The following is a 17,710-nucleotide window of genomic DNA, read 5'->3' as shown; positions in this document are numbered from 1 at the left end:
TTGTTTGTTTACATGCTTGCTAAGTATTCTTAATGCTAGTCACTAGATTAGATTTGATCATTCTCCTTTAGACAATAATCTATTTTATGCATTGAAAGTGTGTTAAAATGGTTGAATGAATTTAGTATTTGCTCTAACATGATTAACCAAGAAGATTTGATGTTAGGATTTCTATATGGTTACTAGCTAGACCTGATTCAAATACATGTTTGATTGTATTAGACCAACTGAATTTAATGTATAATACTTGATTACCTATGATTTCCGTAATGAACATGAATTAATCTGTCTAATAAGAGTTCTAGTCTTCTAGACCTATAGAAATTTATTGATTGCTTGCTTGACACATTGACTTGGAATCTAGGATTTCTATCTTACCTCGTCTGCATAGGAAATTATTGGAATTTCAGTTGATAAATTAGTGTGAAGTGTTCAAGCAAATTAAATAATCGATGTATCAGGGATTTTATCTTACCTCGTCTGCATAGAAAGACGTTCATAAATCTCTTACTACTCTAGCTCTCGCTTGAGTAATTGACTAAAGTGGCTTCGTGCTATCTTTTTCTTGTTTTGATTAATTAGCCTTTTTAGTTCTTTTCTTTTTGGACCTTATGAAACGAATTAGGTTCGCCAAACAGTTATAAACAATGTTCATTTGGAAAATAAATTCACAAAATTAGAAAACACGTGGCTTTACTATTAGTGTCACGTAGAAATGCGTCCTTTCCGGGATGAGGTTTACATTTTGTAAGCTAGCACCCAAATCGTGATAAGTCAGGTATTGATGTTCTATCGACTATATGTGGTTTGTCCGCCAGAGGCATGTGAAGCTATTGTTAAATACTTGATACATTGTATATATCTTTCTATGAAAAAAAGGAACATCAAAGAATTTTTCGGTCCCTTTGTTTTGGTACCACACGAATGTTAATTGTTAACATGCATACATGCTCATCATTAATTTGCATATACATGTGCCTGCGAGTGTCTATATCGTGTGCGTAATTATATATAATACACAAAGTGTGTGTCTGCCGTGAGAGACAGACCGTACATCTCAAATTCTCACATACATTCTCGAGACTTCTCCGTTGCTTCAATTTGACGTCTCATACCACATGCATTTGCATCATTGCTCCGGTCCACACCTCTTTTCTTTATGTGTTAAGCTGTGGACTCGTTTTTGTTTCTTTAGTTTAAGTTTTAACTGTGTTACAAATTTTTTTTTTAAGTTTTAACTCACTCTAGGGTTAAAATATATTTTAATTTATATTTATTTATGTCTATTTTATGGATATTAGGAGTTTCAATGTGTCATGCACATAAATAATAAATTTAAATATAATTTTATTTTAATTTAAAAATAATAATTGATTTATATTTTAACTTTATTTTTATTTTTTTCAGTTTGAAAAAATAAAATCATAAATGTAATTTTATGTCATCTTGTTTCTTTTGATTTAATTTAATTATTTTAATTTTATTTTATTTAAATTTCACCAAAATTAAATTTATATTTTCTAAGAATAACTATCAACAAAAACTTATTTAATCAGTATTGTTTTATTTATATGATTTTTAGGATTTTTTTTAACAAACGCGTTTATTATTTCATTAAATAGACGAACTTGAAATATAGGTAGCTAAGATAGGAGTTGATTTACATTTCGTAGACAAAATGTTCTAGCTATAAAGATAGAGACTTTGGCTCAACTAATGTAATTAGTTGGGCTGTAAGAGTTGACTTTATCTTTAATATTAATCTACATCCTTTAAATTATCAATCATGTTTTATCTTATTTTTTAAAGTTATATAGCAAAAAGAAAACGTCGTAAAAGCTTTATTTTTTAAAGTTCCATCTTTTTAAGCTTTTAACAGTAGAAAATATATTGGTGCAGTAATTAATTTTAATTTTAAAGTTACATCACTTACAGCTAAATTAAAAAAACCCTACAGCCTAAATTCTACGGTAAAGGTTTTACTAACCAATCACCCCGTCATAACTCATAAGAGCATTGTTTTTATTGGTGCCCTAATAATATGTCAAAAGCCCGTTTATTTTCTTGACCACTTATTCTAAATATTATTAAGCCTGCTATCCAATAAGAAGACTAAGCCCATTTCAAGTACAAAAGGAATTACCCTGGCCCTAAATTTCGTTTTAACTTCTTTTTTTCTTGTCCAAAATTCATCCAGCCGTTTTCTCTCTCTTTTACTTTGAAAACTATTTGGGCTTCTTGACATTTTTCCACAACTAAAACTATATCATCTTAAATTATTTAAAAGAAAGAAGAAAAACTGCGGACATAAGACTATGCAATGTACAAATATATTCCTTAGTATTTTTATGTTTTCAAGCGATATATTCTCTACAAGACAACACACACAAAGTGGTAGACTGTAAAATACCAAGTCTCGGAGTTTCCTCTGCACTTTGAATTTTCTATATAGGGGTATTACCAAATGACGACCATTGATTGCTCGATAAAAAACAAATGTTTCTTCAATTCATTACATTATGCTTCATCCAGGGCTCCTTGGTTTGATCAGGGAGATCTTGCTTAGCCGTTTATCATACAAACAATATTTTATGAGGAAACTTTCTGCCGTTTATACATGTTTTAGTTCATTTAAAATTAAAATGTATTGTTAAGGAACTCTCCTCGAGTAACCAGGATTGCCACGATATACATATAAACATAATAATATTTTTTCTTATCCGTATAAATAAAATGATTGCCGACAACGCTGATGCAAAACTCAAGAGTTTGGCACAATTTCTCCATGGAGTTAAAGAAATATCAAAGCTAAAGGGTCGCTTTTAGACATTCACCTTGAATTTTCTCGTGCAGATAATTCGATATTGGATCCATAAACTAAAACAAATATGGCATAGGCTAAAGCTAGTTTGCAACGTTTGCTCATCACAGAAAAATAAATCGTATATTTGCTTTACTTATACCCTAGCATTATGAAACCGTAATACCAGGTAAATGATTATCATTTTTCAAAAGCGATATGTGGCTGATCTGGATCAGACTCATAGTGGTACATATAGGGGAGACACTAGACGATACATACCCTAGAAATAAAGTTCATCCTCAGTCATTAACTGTTTTGTTTTACACATTAAAAATCATCTAAAATTAAATGTATTATATATTAGATATTTCTTCTTCCCTCAACCAAATTATATCTATTTAGAATTCCATTTAATTTTCTTTTTCTACCACTACAAAAAAATTGAGATATTGTGACTAAATTTTGATACTATTAATATGAGTCACAAATCTGTGACATTGGTGATACGATATTGCAACTAAAATTTTATGTCACAAATTAGTAGATGTTTTGTCACAATATTGTGACTGTTTAAATTGTAACCAAATTTTGTCACAATTCGTTACAATGTTGTGACAAAAAGAATAGTTGTAACAAACTGTGACAATATTGAGACCTAATATGTCGTCACATAATTGTTACGATTTTTTGGTGAATGCAATAGTCTCAGTTTATGACAATACTATGACTAAATTTATTAATTGTATTTTTAAATTCATTAACATATATATATATATATATATATATATATTGTTTACTTTATTTTCTTTCCGAAAAAAAAACAGAACACATCTTGTTAAAAATTTTCAAAATTATATCAATTATATATTTTTAATGTATCAATAACTAAACTAATTAAAAATGTATGTCATAAAGAAAAAGTGATATACTAACTATTTTTGTTTATTATAAAATGAATATCACATGTTGACAAAAAAATGAATATCACATAAATAAATTTATAAATAAATCAAGAGACTTGATAAATTTATGGCTGTAGAAAAATTTATACCTTAATTTAAAGCCCAATGAAAATCCATTATCCCATAAACCCTAAAACTAGGGGCACGGTGTGTATATATGCGTATGCACTTTCATTCACCCTAAAAAAAAAGGGGCTGCAGCCGTTTACGAGATAAGAAAAAGAGAGAGTGCTTGTCGTTGGGGTTAAGAGAAAGAGGGAGTTGATCTCCACTGATACATCATCTGCTACGCTTTGGTGGTGTGTTTTCCTAGCAGACGGGGACTAACGAGAGAAACGGAGAACCCTCGTGGAAGGAGAGAAAAGATAAAAATTCGACTCGAGCAATAAGATGAAGGTTAACAGAGAGCACGACGGACTCTGGTGTTGAAGGGGAAAAAAATACACTTTCAATATAAGTTTGTTTTAAGAGATTCTGGTCAGATCTGAGAACATTTTTACCATTTTTTGCTTTCTGCGCAATAATTATCAGAAGATCATCCGAAGCTGGAAGCTGCACTTTTGATATATCCCACGACATCAACAGTGTTTATGTTTTACCTTAATTTATTTTATTTCTTCATTTTTGTATATTTTAGTTACACCAAAAAATAATAATTAATGTATAGCTACAAATGTAATTTGGCTACATAGATGAGTGGTTGTAACAACATATATGTTTGTAACGATATATAGTTTGATAATATATTGCTGAAAGATTGTGACAAATTCGAGATGGATAATCTTAACTAATAAAAATTGATTATTTAGTGATAAGCGTGAAAATTTGTGACTACAAAATAGTCTTATATGAGACATATTTGTGATGTTTTTTTTAGTCTTTATTTGTGACAGTGTAAGACTAACCTTTTGTTGAAATAAGCCACCGAATTAAGACGTTATGAGAGTCACATAATATGACAATTTTGTGACATAATTTTTAGTTGGTAATTGTAACAGGTTTGTTACATTTGTATATCGTTGCTACTTGTGACTTAATGGTTACCAATGAATATGTCACAAACACTGTGACATTTTTGTTACTAAAATTCATTTGTGACGTGCCTATTGTAACCGTTTTCAAATCATCACAATTACGTCACAATGTTTATATTGTTACCGAATATCATCTATTGTGACTAAAATTTTGGTCTTAATATAGCAATTTTCTTGTAGTGTACATCTAAATATTGTATATATATTAGATGGCAGTGGTTTTACCATTTTCATGCTTGAAGATAGTTTCGTGGCATTTGGCAGTATATATTTCTTATATATTGTTTGCATTTGATTTTCAAGATTTGTGAGATTTTGATGTTTGCGTTTTTTTACTAGTGCAATCATATTTCGAGCACTCAGAATTAGTGCAAGAGAAAATATAAACAGTTAAAAAGCTGGTTTGGAATTTGCCCATTACCCACCAGTTCTTGTTCCACAATCCACTCAACAGCCTCTTTCGTTCTTTTTCGTGCCTTGTAAAAGCATGATTAATAGAGAGTTCTTAGCGGAATATAAGAACTCGTCTCTTAACTTTTAACTAAAAAAATTAAAAACCGGCTCTTAAATATCTTATTTAACATGCTCTAATACCTTTAATCTGATTTAAAATATCTTCATCTTTTCCTTTGCTTCACTACGAGCGATTCACAAATCATAGTTTTTTTGTAAGAACATTTGAATAATTTTCTTAACATATGATGCCTTAATTTTAAGGAAAAAAAACTTATTATGTCTTATTTTTCAACATACGTTTTCTATAAATAAATTTTTGAAATTAAATTAATTATATTAAAAGTGTATGTATGTATGGCTTTCTACTGAAAAAATATAAATAATAAAAGAAATCAATTTTATGTCCTTTAGGAATCAATTTATATTTTGGTTCAGAATACAAATAAAAAAATATATTTATTATTTAATTTGTGTGATTGATTCAGAATATACACATGCATAAATATAATGTATAAATATATATAATTTGTATCACACAAATTAGTCTTTTGTTTAAAAATGTTTTGGATGCAGAAATATAGGCTTCCCCATGTCCAGGATTTAGTCTAAATATTAGTTTATAATGGGCATGGATTATAAATTATTTATTTCAATTCTTATAAAACTAACTGATATTTATCAAAGAATTTACTGGTTTTCAAAGTCTTCAAAAGGTAGGAATTTTTTACTTTGTAAACGTTCATAATTAATAATTATAACTGAAATTACAGTGGAAAACTTTGAAATCATATCCTAACCCTATGATGTATCGTCAATCGTATAGCCACATGATGAAATCTTCAACCATATAAGCAGCAGTTATTATTGTATAGATAAATCTTAAAACTATAGGTATATCACTGCTTAATCTTAATCCATGTCAAGCCTTATCGTTTAATAATAGGTATACAGTTTAATTAACACACAAAGTATAACCAATTTCTTAATAACTTCATTTTGCTTGAACCTCGACTTTTCCCATAACTTACACTATTTTTTCACCCATTTATTTCATGTTTAATGGGAATGAAAAAGTTATGAGTCGCATGTAAATCTCCCAGCCGCGAAAGATTTATATCTCTTTCCCAAGCAAAAATTATTGAAGTATAGAGCTGAAAAATATGAAGAGTATGACTCCCAAAACCTCATTTGGTCTATTATCATCTTCATGTGTAGATATAATAATATATTCAAATTAAATATCGGATATATTCCATATGATTTTGTAAAGATAAATTCCATAGTTGTTATCATACTTTCCTATTCTCTCATCTCTTAGGTTTTAACTTAAACTTTTGTACTATTTATTTGGTTTGAGGCTTTGAGCCATTCAATTAGATGCAGTTCTTCTCTATGCTTTAGCACTGACCGAACCCCAAACCCAAAAAAAAAAATATCATTGGAAGTTTAGGTTAAATGCTATTATATCCCTTAACTAAAAAAACTTTGCATAAAATATAATTTTCCAAAATCCAAGCTTCCAAGAAAAAGAAAACTGTATAATTATTTAAAATTAGATAGGTACCGTGAAACATCAATATAATGTGATTTATATTATTAACATATACCGCAACTCAACCTTAATACTATAGTCTATAGATGTCACCAAAGCACATATAAACGATTCATAGTATATATATACCTCTAACGATTATCCTTTATAAAAAGTGATTCAATATATGCAAGTTTTAATATGATATATTGTGCAACAAGAGAAACATAACACCTTGCATCTATGAAAGTCAACCTTTTGTGACAGAAATAAATTTATTATCGGAAAAAAATATTAAAGAAAGTCATATCTGGAACGTGGTTTCATTAAAAGTCCACGACGCAATAGCTAATTTTTTTCAGAGCACATGTAAAGGCAATGGATCGATAGTTCATTCATTACTCTGTTCACACGTCGACTATAATTAGACCTATTAATACAATACGAGTGAATGCAATCTTCTCCTGCAAATATAATACCATCGATTACACAACTATGAAATCAAATATTTCATTATTCGGAAGATTTTATTATACTATTTTCACCATTCCAGATATTTTTTTCATAGTAATTGCTAAGTTACAATCATGCCTCTTTTTCAATTTCTTGAATTCTAAGATACCTCGATGCACTATTTTCTTTACAAGGTTTAGTACCTTATAATTATGGTTTTGCCTTTTGTATATCAATGATTAACCAATGTAGATTCTGTTTATGTACGTATTATTATCGTAATATTAATTCATCCTCATGATAATAATATGATATTTTGTTAAAAAATATCGTTGACTTGATGCCTTTTGTTGGTTTATCTTTACAAACACTGTTTATTTTTCCCCGACAATATGCATAATTCATTCAGTCTATCATGTTTTGATCCAGCTGATGACATAACAACGAAATTTTTTTAGACTAGACATGTTTGGATTCAGTATGCATAATTCATTTTATCATGTTTGAATTCAAAATATGCGTCCATCTAGAGTTTTTTTTTAAATTATAAAACATATAGATACAAACAAAAATCGCCTTTAAACAATTAAAAATACTATTAATATTAAAATTTCTCAAGTTTTTGTCAATATAGCTACTCTCGATTGCTATTTTTTGTTAACGACATTCTGCTAATATTTTATATGTACAAATATATAAAAAGGTTATATTATATTAGTATATTACATGGTATTCAGATGACGAGAAAGACAGAAAAGGAAATCAGTTATTAGTTTTATCAAACTTTCTTCTAACAACAGAAAGAAAAACAGGGATTACCACCAAAGCTTTTAATTAACACATAAACTGGGCTACTTTTATAAAAATAGAGCACACATGATAAAGCATCCTGCGTTGAAAAGACAAAATCCCACTCCCTCACATCTCTTAAACTTTACACTTTGTCAACTATATGATATATATAAATATATTGATTAGCTTTTACAATATTGTCTTCCGAACTGTCCAACAAAACTTTCTTCTGTTTCTTTCCAAATACATCCACAAACTTAGAAACAACATCTTTTTGGCCTTTTCTTATTGATTAACAGTTTTTTTTGGCAGATTATAAGAAAAAGTCTGGCCTCTGGGCTCTTGTTATGCTAAAATATCCTTCATCATCTTCTGTTTCCTCTCTCATCGTCCATGGCTTTGAAATTCTCTCAAATTCTCTTTATAGTTCTCTGGCTCTCATTCTTCTTTCTCCTCCTCCACTACTTGTATTCCTTCAACCTCCACCATCTTTACTCTCCAAATGCGGATGAGCCGTCGATGCCGAAGCACCAGGACCGCAGTCCCGACACCACTAGATTAGTCAGCAGAAAAGCTCTCTCCCATAGATTTGACTTCACTCCTTTCCATCCCCGAGAGAACAACCACCATCATCGTCCTTCCGGCGAGAAAGACGACGGCGATGAGATCGATCCCCGTTACGGAGTGGAGAAACGCCGAGTTCCCTCCGGACCCAATCCGTTGCACCATTGATGAATGACGATTACACGTTCTTGATTAGAGTGGTAACATTCAAACCAAAGCCTGATCAGACTTTACCTAGTTTTTTTTTGTCTTAAAGGAGGATATTAAATATTTAGATCTTTTTGTTTATTTTCTTTAATAGGTCTTTCATAGTTTTGGTCTTGATACATATTTTTATCATGAGTACACAAGTATATTTTAGCTTTACTTTGACGATTTTATCTGTAAATATGTTGGTTTACTATCAAGAAATAATTCACATATCTTGGTTATTGTGGTTAACGAGAAAAAAAAAAAGATTATTGTTTTGTTTTTTGATTTGTTTTGTTTTTGTTACCTTATGTTGACTGTTATGTATATTAATTATCAATTTGAAGAAAAATTAGTCGTTGATTATAATGATGATGTATCATTATATAATTGCTTTGACTTTGGGATTAGCCAACCAGTAGCTGCAACGGCACGTCACAACTGAGAGTTATTCTAGATGCCTTATTATACCAAAGACAAAATAATACATAGTATAAGATACAAATATAATCTCTCTATAAGAAATATACAAATATAACATATGATAAGAACGTACTAATATTTGTTTCATACGTCCGAAATTTGAACTACAAGTTTTTTATAGCCTCTTTTTCACGCTTATATATTATGCAAAATTTTATATGTAAATCGTCCACTTTCATTTCTTAAAATACATCGAGTAATTCATACTGTTAAAAAACAATACATTGAGTAACTGACTTTATCAATATATACATGCAGTTTAGCTAGTGTTGTTAAGCTAACTCGTAAATAGACTAAAAAAGAAAACTCGTAAATAGAGTTTAAACTTTAATATGGTAAAGACATTTATTTGGTAAATCTGAACATGACTTTGGCCAGTATAGTGTCTTGCTGTCTTTTCGATAAAAATAAGGAAATTGTCATTTTACAAAGCTTCACTGTCTCTCAATCTCAGGATGTGCCGACTTTTCTGTATTTGGTTTCTTTCTATACCAACTAATTTGTTTATTTTAAAATATTATTACAAATGCTGTTGACAATTGTAAAGAGGGACCAAGATGTACAAATGGTAAACGACTGAATTAATAATTTAGGGTAAATTATATCGTCTTCTAGCATATTAAAAAGAACGATTTTAAAATAATATATTATACTTTCCATAATAGTTGTTTCCCTTCACATGAGTCTAGTGTTGTGTGCCATCATATTTTAATGGGACCTATTTTCAAAGATTAGGTTTTTGTGGCGTAGTTACCTTGTGATATTTTATAAAGGCAAAATAAAATAAGCGTCGGTAACACATACAAACCTTACTTTCTAAATACATTAGTTCATTTAGTTTAAACTAAATGATATACATATATAGAAATTTAAATAATATAATGTCTAAAAACATAAGATTCTAAACTCACCAAGTAAATGATAATTGAAAAATGCCTCAGTTAATTAACTGGATCAAAGCTTCAAAATGAATTGTTGTTAGTGCATGACTTTTTGATTTTTTTTATATATTACAGCTGTTTCTTAAAATTATTGAGACTTGTTCATTAGAGAGCAAGTGAACATGCACCACAAAAGATATTGTAAAAGTCCATGTATTGTAACACTAGTGGTAGTGTTTTCGAAGATCCTCCAACAATGCAAAAACAAATCTATGTTTAACTTGATGAGCACAGTATGTTAAACAGTAAAATGAAGAGAAAAATAATAGAAGTAAATAAATAATATTATTTATTGTTATTTTCAAATTTCATGAAAATATATTTTTATAACTTTAAGTATGTGAAGCCGTACTAAACCGGGTGTTGTAAACACGTGAAATTGCTTCGATCTCGGAAGCAAAACACAACCGAGTCAACCCACAATCATGATAAGGCAAGGGTTCAGTCTCAATTCTGATGCTTATCGCTTTTAAATTGCTTTCTTATGAACTAATCAAGTTGAAACATGTATCAAACAAGTTAAAATAACACTGTGCCTATTGATTTTTTTTTTGTTCTGAAATTCAATAAAGGAGATAAACATCTTTAAGTTAGATACATAAATTTGAAAATATAAATGAATATTCAAAAAGGAATTTTCATATAGAAGCCTCAAAGCTGGGTTAGTAAAAAGGAAAAGAAAAGCCCAAAGTGGCCCAATAAATATTGTCGTTTGCTACTTCAACGACCCAAGAGTGTGAAACAGTCCACCGTAGCTCGCGTGTTCCGAGGGAAAACGAGTAGTTGGGTTTTGACGGAAACAGTTTCCGGCGAACGATCGGAAGGGAAAGTTCGTAGCTTTCGCAGACGAAGTCACGAAGCCTTCTCCGCAGCCAAAGGGTCTATTCTGAGCCCATGAGCTTGAGGATAAGCTTGTTGTGACTTGTGACCGACGCAGGTCAGCCAACTTTCTTATATCGTATTTTTAGCTTAGTGAAGGCGGGTAACACATAAGGAGATTGTTAAGGTATGATTAATCCCCTGAAACATCAAATTAGATCATCCCCATTTTTTGCAGATGTTTTTTCTCTGTCTGAAGCAGAGCCTGAGTTCAAGGACAAAAGTATGGGAAAGAGACCAGTGGATGATCCACAGTTCGAAGCAGGAGGAGGCAGCGGTGAAAGAACAGAGCACAGTGGTGAAGAGGATGATAGAACTATCAGCATGATCAAATAGGAAAACGAAGAAGCTTTGGGTCTTTTTCACAACCTAATCAGCTTCACCCTCTCTTAAAGACAAAACTATTCCATGAGTAGGATTGCCTGAGAAAGAAAAAACATATTTTGTTATGTGTGTGTGTTTTTTTTTAACTTTACTTTCTTTTTCAAGCAACTGAAACAAAAGCAAGTGTAATCTTGGAAGTTAAGGGCTTTGTAAGAAATGCAGCATTTGATTCAAATATGCTTTCTACATTGGTAATGGTGTTGGTGTTCAAGGAAACCACACAAAGATTCAGAGATAAGAAACAAAGTTACATAAGTCATTGTCATCGACCTGACATCTTTTGTTGGTTGTGTTTGCCTGAAAATCACCAAACAAAGGAAAAGCAAGTCCACAACACAAAATGCTAAAATAGAAGAAAAGGACTATACAGCTTATATGTAGGATCTTACCAAGATTTTCAGTTTTTGTAATGAATAGGTTTAGAGTGAGTAGATATAGTAGATATGCCTCACCTTTCAATGTTAGTACAAAACGAGTGTGGTCCAAACGAAAGAAGGCCATGCAAGAGCATCCATCACTCACCCTTCATTACTCTAGAAAATTAATATCTCCATTAGATTTCAGTTGCAGGGATCTATGACATTTGATTAGCCATGAATTCATTCTCTGAATGTTCTTAATTAACTAAACATTAGTGCTAATTTGTTCCACTCAATTAAGTTTCTGTTCCTTTTGAGTTCGTTTGAGTTTTAACTTTTTAACTATCTCCTCGCCGTGTTCATTTATTTTTATTCCTTTTCAAGATATATAATACTCCATATATGTTTTGGCCAGAGAGATTAAAAACTTATTTTCATCTAAGAATATTATCAAAAATATAATCCACAACAACTTAGTCAATTATAAAACATATTGTAAAATATGATTGGTTACACAGTTGTTATTAAAGTTCATATTTATCTTATATTTCAAAACATTTATATTTTCTATAACATTTATATTTTAAAACAGATAAATTAACTGTTTTTGAAGAAAAAATACTTGATAAAAAAATTCATAAACCTAAGGAAAGAGATTATCATAACAAATAATAAAAAAAAACTTTCTGCAGAACAGTCCTCTTGTAAAGGACTTGGATCTTCTCTGCCTTTCGCTTTCACTCGACCATCTCTCTTATCATTTTCGTTACCATTATTGTTTCATTACCATTATTGTTTCTGATTTTTTTTTCTCTGCTTTGTTAACTGTGCCTTGCTTTTAAAGGTTTTGTTTTATAAATCTTTATTGCTAATGCTTAGTCCTTGTCTAAACCTCTGGCTATATACTCTATAACTGTACAACTTACTCCGATATGCTCATTAATAAACCTGTATTTAAGCAAACCATAAACCTGTTGTGAACATTTTGAAAAATTGCAAATGCTTAGTCGGTTATTTGGATTTAACCCCATAAATTCAGTTTTGTCATGTTGTAGACTGCTGAGGTGCTTACACATGTCTATATAACACATACAGCTGTGTTTTTATGCAATCATAAGTTAGAGAAACAGATTTGGCTTTTACTCTCTTGTTCTTTCTTGGGTCACTACTTCTTGGCATTTCCTCTATAACAAACCCTAAAAGAGAAACAAAGATGGAAAGCAGAGGAACCTCTAAACCGTTATCCTTTTTCTCATGAAATTTCTTGTCTCAAACTAATCTGTATTGGAGAAAAAAAAAGAATACTATTAAGGGTTGTTTTCTTGGAAAAATCTTATGTACATATCAACCAACATTCATGGTTCTCAAAAGGGTCCCATAAACACATTGTGGTGATAGCTTTGTTTTCATCTTCCAACATTTGCTTCAACAAGTGGAATAGTTCCAATACAGAGATTAGATCCACACAACACTTTTTTTATCCTCCTCTTCTTGTATCTTCTCACTATAACTTCAGTGAAGATGCTTAGATTCACAAAGAAGCAGCAATTATGTTTTTTACTATGTGTGTGGTGTTTGGTGGTGAACTGGAGCAGCGCAGAAACAGAGGAAAGTGAAGGAGGTCCAATGGAAAAAACAGAGAAAGCTGCTCTCTACTCTACAGTTCAAGGGTTCGTTGGTGACTCTTGGAATGGTTCCTACCTTTTTCCTGACCCTTGTGGTTGGACTCCGTTCCAGGTTCTTTCTCTCATCATTCTTCTTTGATCTTATTTTGTGTTACTCAACAGCAACAAAAAGTTACCAATTATGATAAAAGATGTTGAACTTCTGATAATATAGTTGAAAATCTAAAGTAAATTTCTATTTATGTAATCTAAAGCCAGAAGATAGTAAAAAATGAGATTTACTTTCTTTATTTAGTAATTACTAATGAAAATTCCTCTGTTCCATTTTGGTGTGTACTCAACTTCACCAGTGGAATAATAATTAGTTATCATTTCCAGTTTCAGAGAATAATGTCACATCCTTTTTTGTGTAACATAAAATTCTATTATATATATGTATATATCCTCCTCAAATATTTAATTCTTTGCTGTTAACTATGCAGGGTGTAACTTGTGATCTATTTGATGATCTTTGGTATGTGACTGCTTTAAGCTTTGGGTCTATGCGAGACAACTCTCTTGCTTGTACTGAGATTCCAGTGATCAGACCACAACTCTTTGAGCTCAAGCACCTCAAGTCTCTCTCTCTATTCAACTGCTTCACATCACCAAACCAATATCTAGCTTCAGTTTCAGACGAGAAGTGGCTGGATCTCTCTAAGAACTTGGAGACGCTTGAGATCAGATCAAACCCGGGACTGATCGGTGAACTCCCTTCTTTCATCACTAGCCTCACCAATCTTCAATCTCTAGTGGTGCTAGAAAACCGGTTAACAGGTTTATTGCCAGAGAATTTAGCCAAGTTAACCAGACTGAGACGCTTAGTGCTGTCTGGAAACCGGTTTACAGGGAGAATACCGGAGGTCTATGGCTTAACCGGATTATTGATATTGGATCTAAGCAGGAATTTCTTCTCTGGACCGTTGCCTTTAAGCGTTGGAGGATTGAGTTCACTGCTGAAACTGGATGTTAGTAACAATTACTTGGAAGGAAAGGTACCTATAGAGCTACAGTCCTTAAAAAATCTGACTCTTTTGGATCTTAGGAACAACAGATTCTCAGGTGGACTGACCAAAGAGATCCAAAAGATGAGTTCATTGGTTGAACTAGTTTTGTCCAATAACCATCTCGAAGGGGACTTAACAGGAATAGAGTGGAGAAATCTGAAGAATTTGGTGGTTTTGGATCTCTCCAACACAGGGTTAAACGGAGAGATTCCATGGTCAATCTTGGAGCTCAAGAAACTGAGGTTCTTAGGTCTAAGCAACAACAGTCTCGGAGGCAAACTCTTTCCTCAAATGGAAACCAAAATGCCTTGTCTCAACGCGCTCTATGTAAATGGAAATAACATCAGCGGAGAGCTGAAGTTTTCTAAGAAGTTCTATGAGAGGATGGGAAGAAGACTTGGTGCTTGGGGCAACCCTAATCTGTGTTACCACGGTGATGAAATCAAGAACCTTCGTGATCATGCTCCTTTTGGAGTGAACCAATGCAAGAGAATGAAGGCGGTAACTTTGGCTTAAGACAGAACCTGGAACTTGAAAAGTGACGAAGCTGTGGTCTTTTGAACCATGCATTTTATTCAACTTTGCCAATATATCTTGTGTGCATTTTCTTTTCTATTTTTGTTACTAGTAGTAGTAAGTATCAGACATAACATGTGTACGTATAAATAAAAGAAAGAAACCCCAATTGGAAAAAAAAAATCGTTTATTGTATTTTTCTGCAGCGCCACCAAACAAGAAGGCGATCAAATGTAGTGAAATAACAAAAACAAACTACAAAATGATCAAATTTGATGGGTTTATTTTAATAAGAAATTACACTCGAAATTATCGTTTGGTTTTGAGCATTCCATAAAGATTATAAAGATGTGTTAGTATTTCATCAAAGGAGAGACTGTATGACTTTCTGCGACATGTCTAAACGCACTACAAGAAAACAGCGACATACTGAGGGAAAATATCGTCGGTATGTCGTCGGAATAACGCTATTCCGACGACATACCGACGAAAAAAGTCCTCGGAAATAACTCCTCGGAATTTCATTTTTCCTCGGAAATTCCTCGGAAATTTCCGACGGAATTCCGAGGAAACGAATTTCCGAGGAAATTCCGAGGACCACATGTTCGTCGGAATTTCCTCGGAATATTCCGAGGAAGATGTCGTCGGAATATCCCGAGGGATACACTTCCTCGGAATATTTCCAAAATTAAAAAAAAAAATATAAATTTATTTTTTTAAATTGAAATTCGAAAATATAAAATTAAAATTGAAATAGAAAATATATTTAAAATACAAAAAAAATAAAATAGTTTTTATAAATAAAAAAAATGTTTTATAAATACAAAATTAGTTATAATAAATATAAATATTTTTATAAATATGAAATCATCTTTTTATAAATACAAAATAGTTTTTATAAATACAAAAAAAACTAAAATAGTTTTTATAAATAAAAAAATGTTTTATAAATACAAAATTAGTTATAATAAATATAAATATTTTTATAAATATGAAATCATCTTTTTATAAATACAAAATAGTTTTTATAAATACAAAAAATAATAAAATAGTGTTTATAAATCAAAAAAATGTTTTATAAATACAAAATTAGTTTTAATAAATATAAATATTTTTATAAATATGAAATCATCTTTTTATAAATACAAAATAGTTTTTATAAATACAAAAAATAATAAAATAGTGTTTATAATAAAAAAAATGTTTTATAAATACAAAATTAGTTTTAATAAATATAAAATAGTATAAAAATTAAAAAAATAGTTTAAATAAATCACAAAAACAGTTAATAATTACAAAAAATAGTTTTAAAAATATTTAAAATGTTAAATAATTACAAAAAAATAGTTTTCATAATATTAAAAATGTTTAATAAATATAGAAATTTATATTTTTTATATAAAATACATAAAACGTTTTATAACCACAAAAAAATGATTTTAAATATTATATATATGATTTTTAATCTTAAAAAAGTTTTATAGATTTTAAAAATGTTTAATAAATATATAAATGAATTTAAAATGCAAAAAATAGATTTTATATACAAAAAACGTTTTCAATATATATATATAATTACAAATTCGATTTTTATAACCACAAAATTAATAAAAACTAAAAAAAAAATTCAAATCAAGTGATACAAATCAAATCTACCATTCACCCTAACAAAATCTATAAATCTACCATTCACCCTAACAAAATCTATAAATCTCATTCCAAAATCATCAAATCTACTTAAAAACCATACAAATCTAACCTAAAAGAGTGGGATAGGGTTCATACATGAGGATTAGGGTGGAAATCGCGAGGGAGAAGAGAGAAAGCGCCGCAAATCGCAAGGGAGAAGAGAGGAGTCGACGAAATCGCAGGAGAAAGAGAGATTGCGGCGGAGAGAAATGGGGAAGAAGGTCGGGCTCGACCTAATAAAATGAGGGGTCCGACGGAAATTATCCGTCGGAATTTCCTCGGAAATATTTACTATATCCGTCGGAATTTCCTCGGAAATCATTAATTCAATTTTCGCGAAATATTTGGCGGCTTGGTTTACCCGGTTAAATAAAAATATTCCGAGGAACCAGGGTTTGGGGTTTCAAAACATCGATTATTTTCGCCGTATTTCATTTCTTATACAATTATAATGCATACCATTGAGGATTCTTTGTATAGATGATCATAAACCATGAAATAACAAAATTTCAAAAATAATTGTAAGTATTCTCTTTACCGTTTGTTAAAGTGTATAAGTGTTTCTCTTATGTTGTGTGGTTTTCGTTCATGCAATCGTAAAAGTGTTTGTTATTGGGTAAAACACCAAAGTTTGACTTCATAATCTGGTTAAGACACTTAATGAAGGTTATATACGTGTTATTCAATCCGTAAAACGTTGTTTTCGGTTTAAAACCCCAAGTTCCTCGGAATTTCCTCGGAATTTTCCGAGGGAATTCCGAGGAAAACTCTATCGTCGTCGGAATTTCCTCGGAAAATTCCGAGGAAATTCCGAGGAAAAGGAATGTATAATCAAATCCCTAAATCGACAAGATCTATTCCGAGGAAATTCCGAGGAAAACCTTTCTGCCCTCGGAATTTCCTCGGAATTTTTAAAATCCCCCCAACGGCTCTCTAACGTCTATAATATTTCCTCGGAATTCATCGGTTTTTTCCTAGGAATACTATTTTCCTCGGTATTCCGT

General features: G+C 30.9%; 2 protein-coding genes across 2 annotated transcripts; both read left to right on the top strand.

Moving 5' to 3' along the window:
- Positions 1-8,385: 8,385 nt before the first annotated feature.
- On the top strand, positions 8,386-9,017 carry LOC106357171 (CLAVATA3/ESR (CLE)-related protein 12-like; the record flags this gene model as incomplete). The annotated part of the gene is made up of 1 exon (XM_013796850.3): positions 8,386-9,017. A coding segment is annotated over one exon (378 nt), but the record flags the coding sequence as incomplete, so codon positions are not given.
- A 3,800-nt stretch (positions 9,018-12,817) lies between these two features.
- LOC106354040 (piriformospora indica-insensitive protein 2) lies at positions 12,818-15,214 on the top strand. The gene is made up of 2 exons (XM_013793882.3): positions 12,818-13,567; positions 13,938-15,214. The coding sequence occupies exons 1-2, from the start codon at positions 13,352-13,354 to the stop codon at positions 15,015-15,017; spliced, it is 1,296 nt and encodes a 431-aa protein (XP_013649336.2). The 5' UTR covers positions 12,818-13,351; the 3' UTR covers positions 15,018-15,214.
- The last annotated feature ends 2,496 nt before the right edge of the window (positions 15,215-17,710 follow it).

Source organism: Brassica napus, chromosome A7, assembly GCF_020379485.1.
Source record: "Brassica napus cultivar Da-Ae chromosome A7, Da-Ae, whole genome shotgun sequence".
Classification (NCBI taxonomy): domain Eukaryota; kingdom Viridiplantae; phylum Streptophyta; class Magnoliopsida; order Brassicales; family Brassicaceae; genus Brassica; species Brassica napus.
The sequence above is the reverse complement of the archived record's forward strand: the minus strand, read 5'-3'. Positions and strand labels throughout refer to the sequence as shown.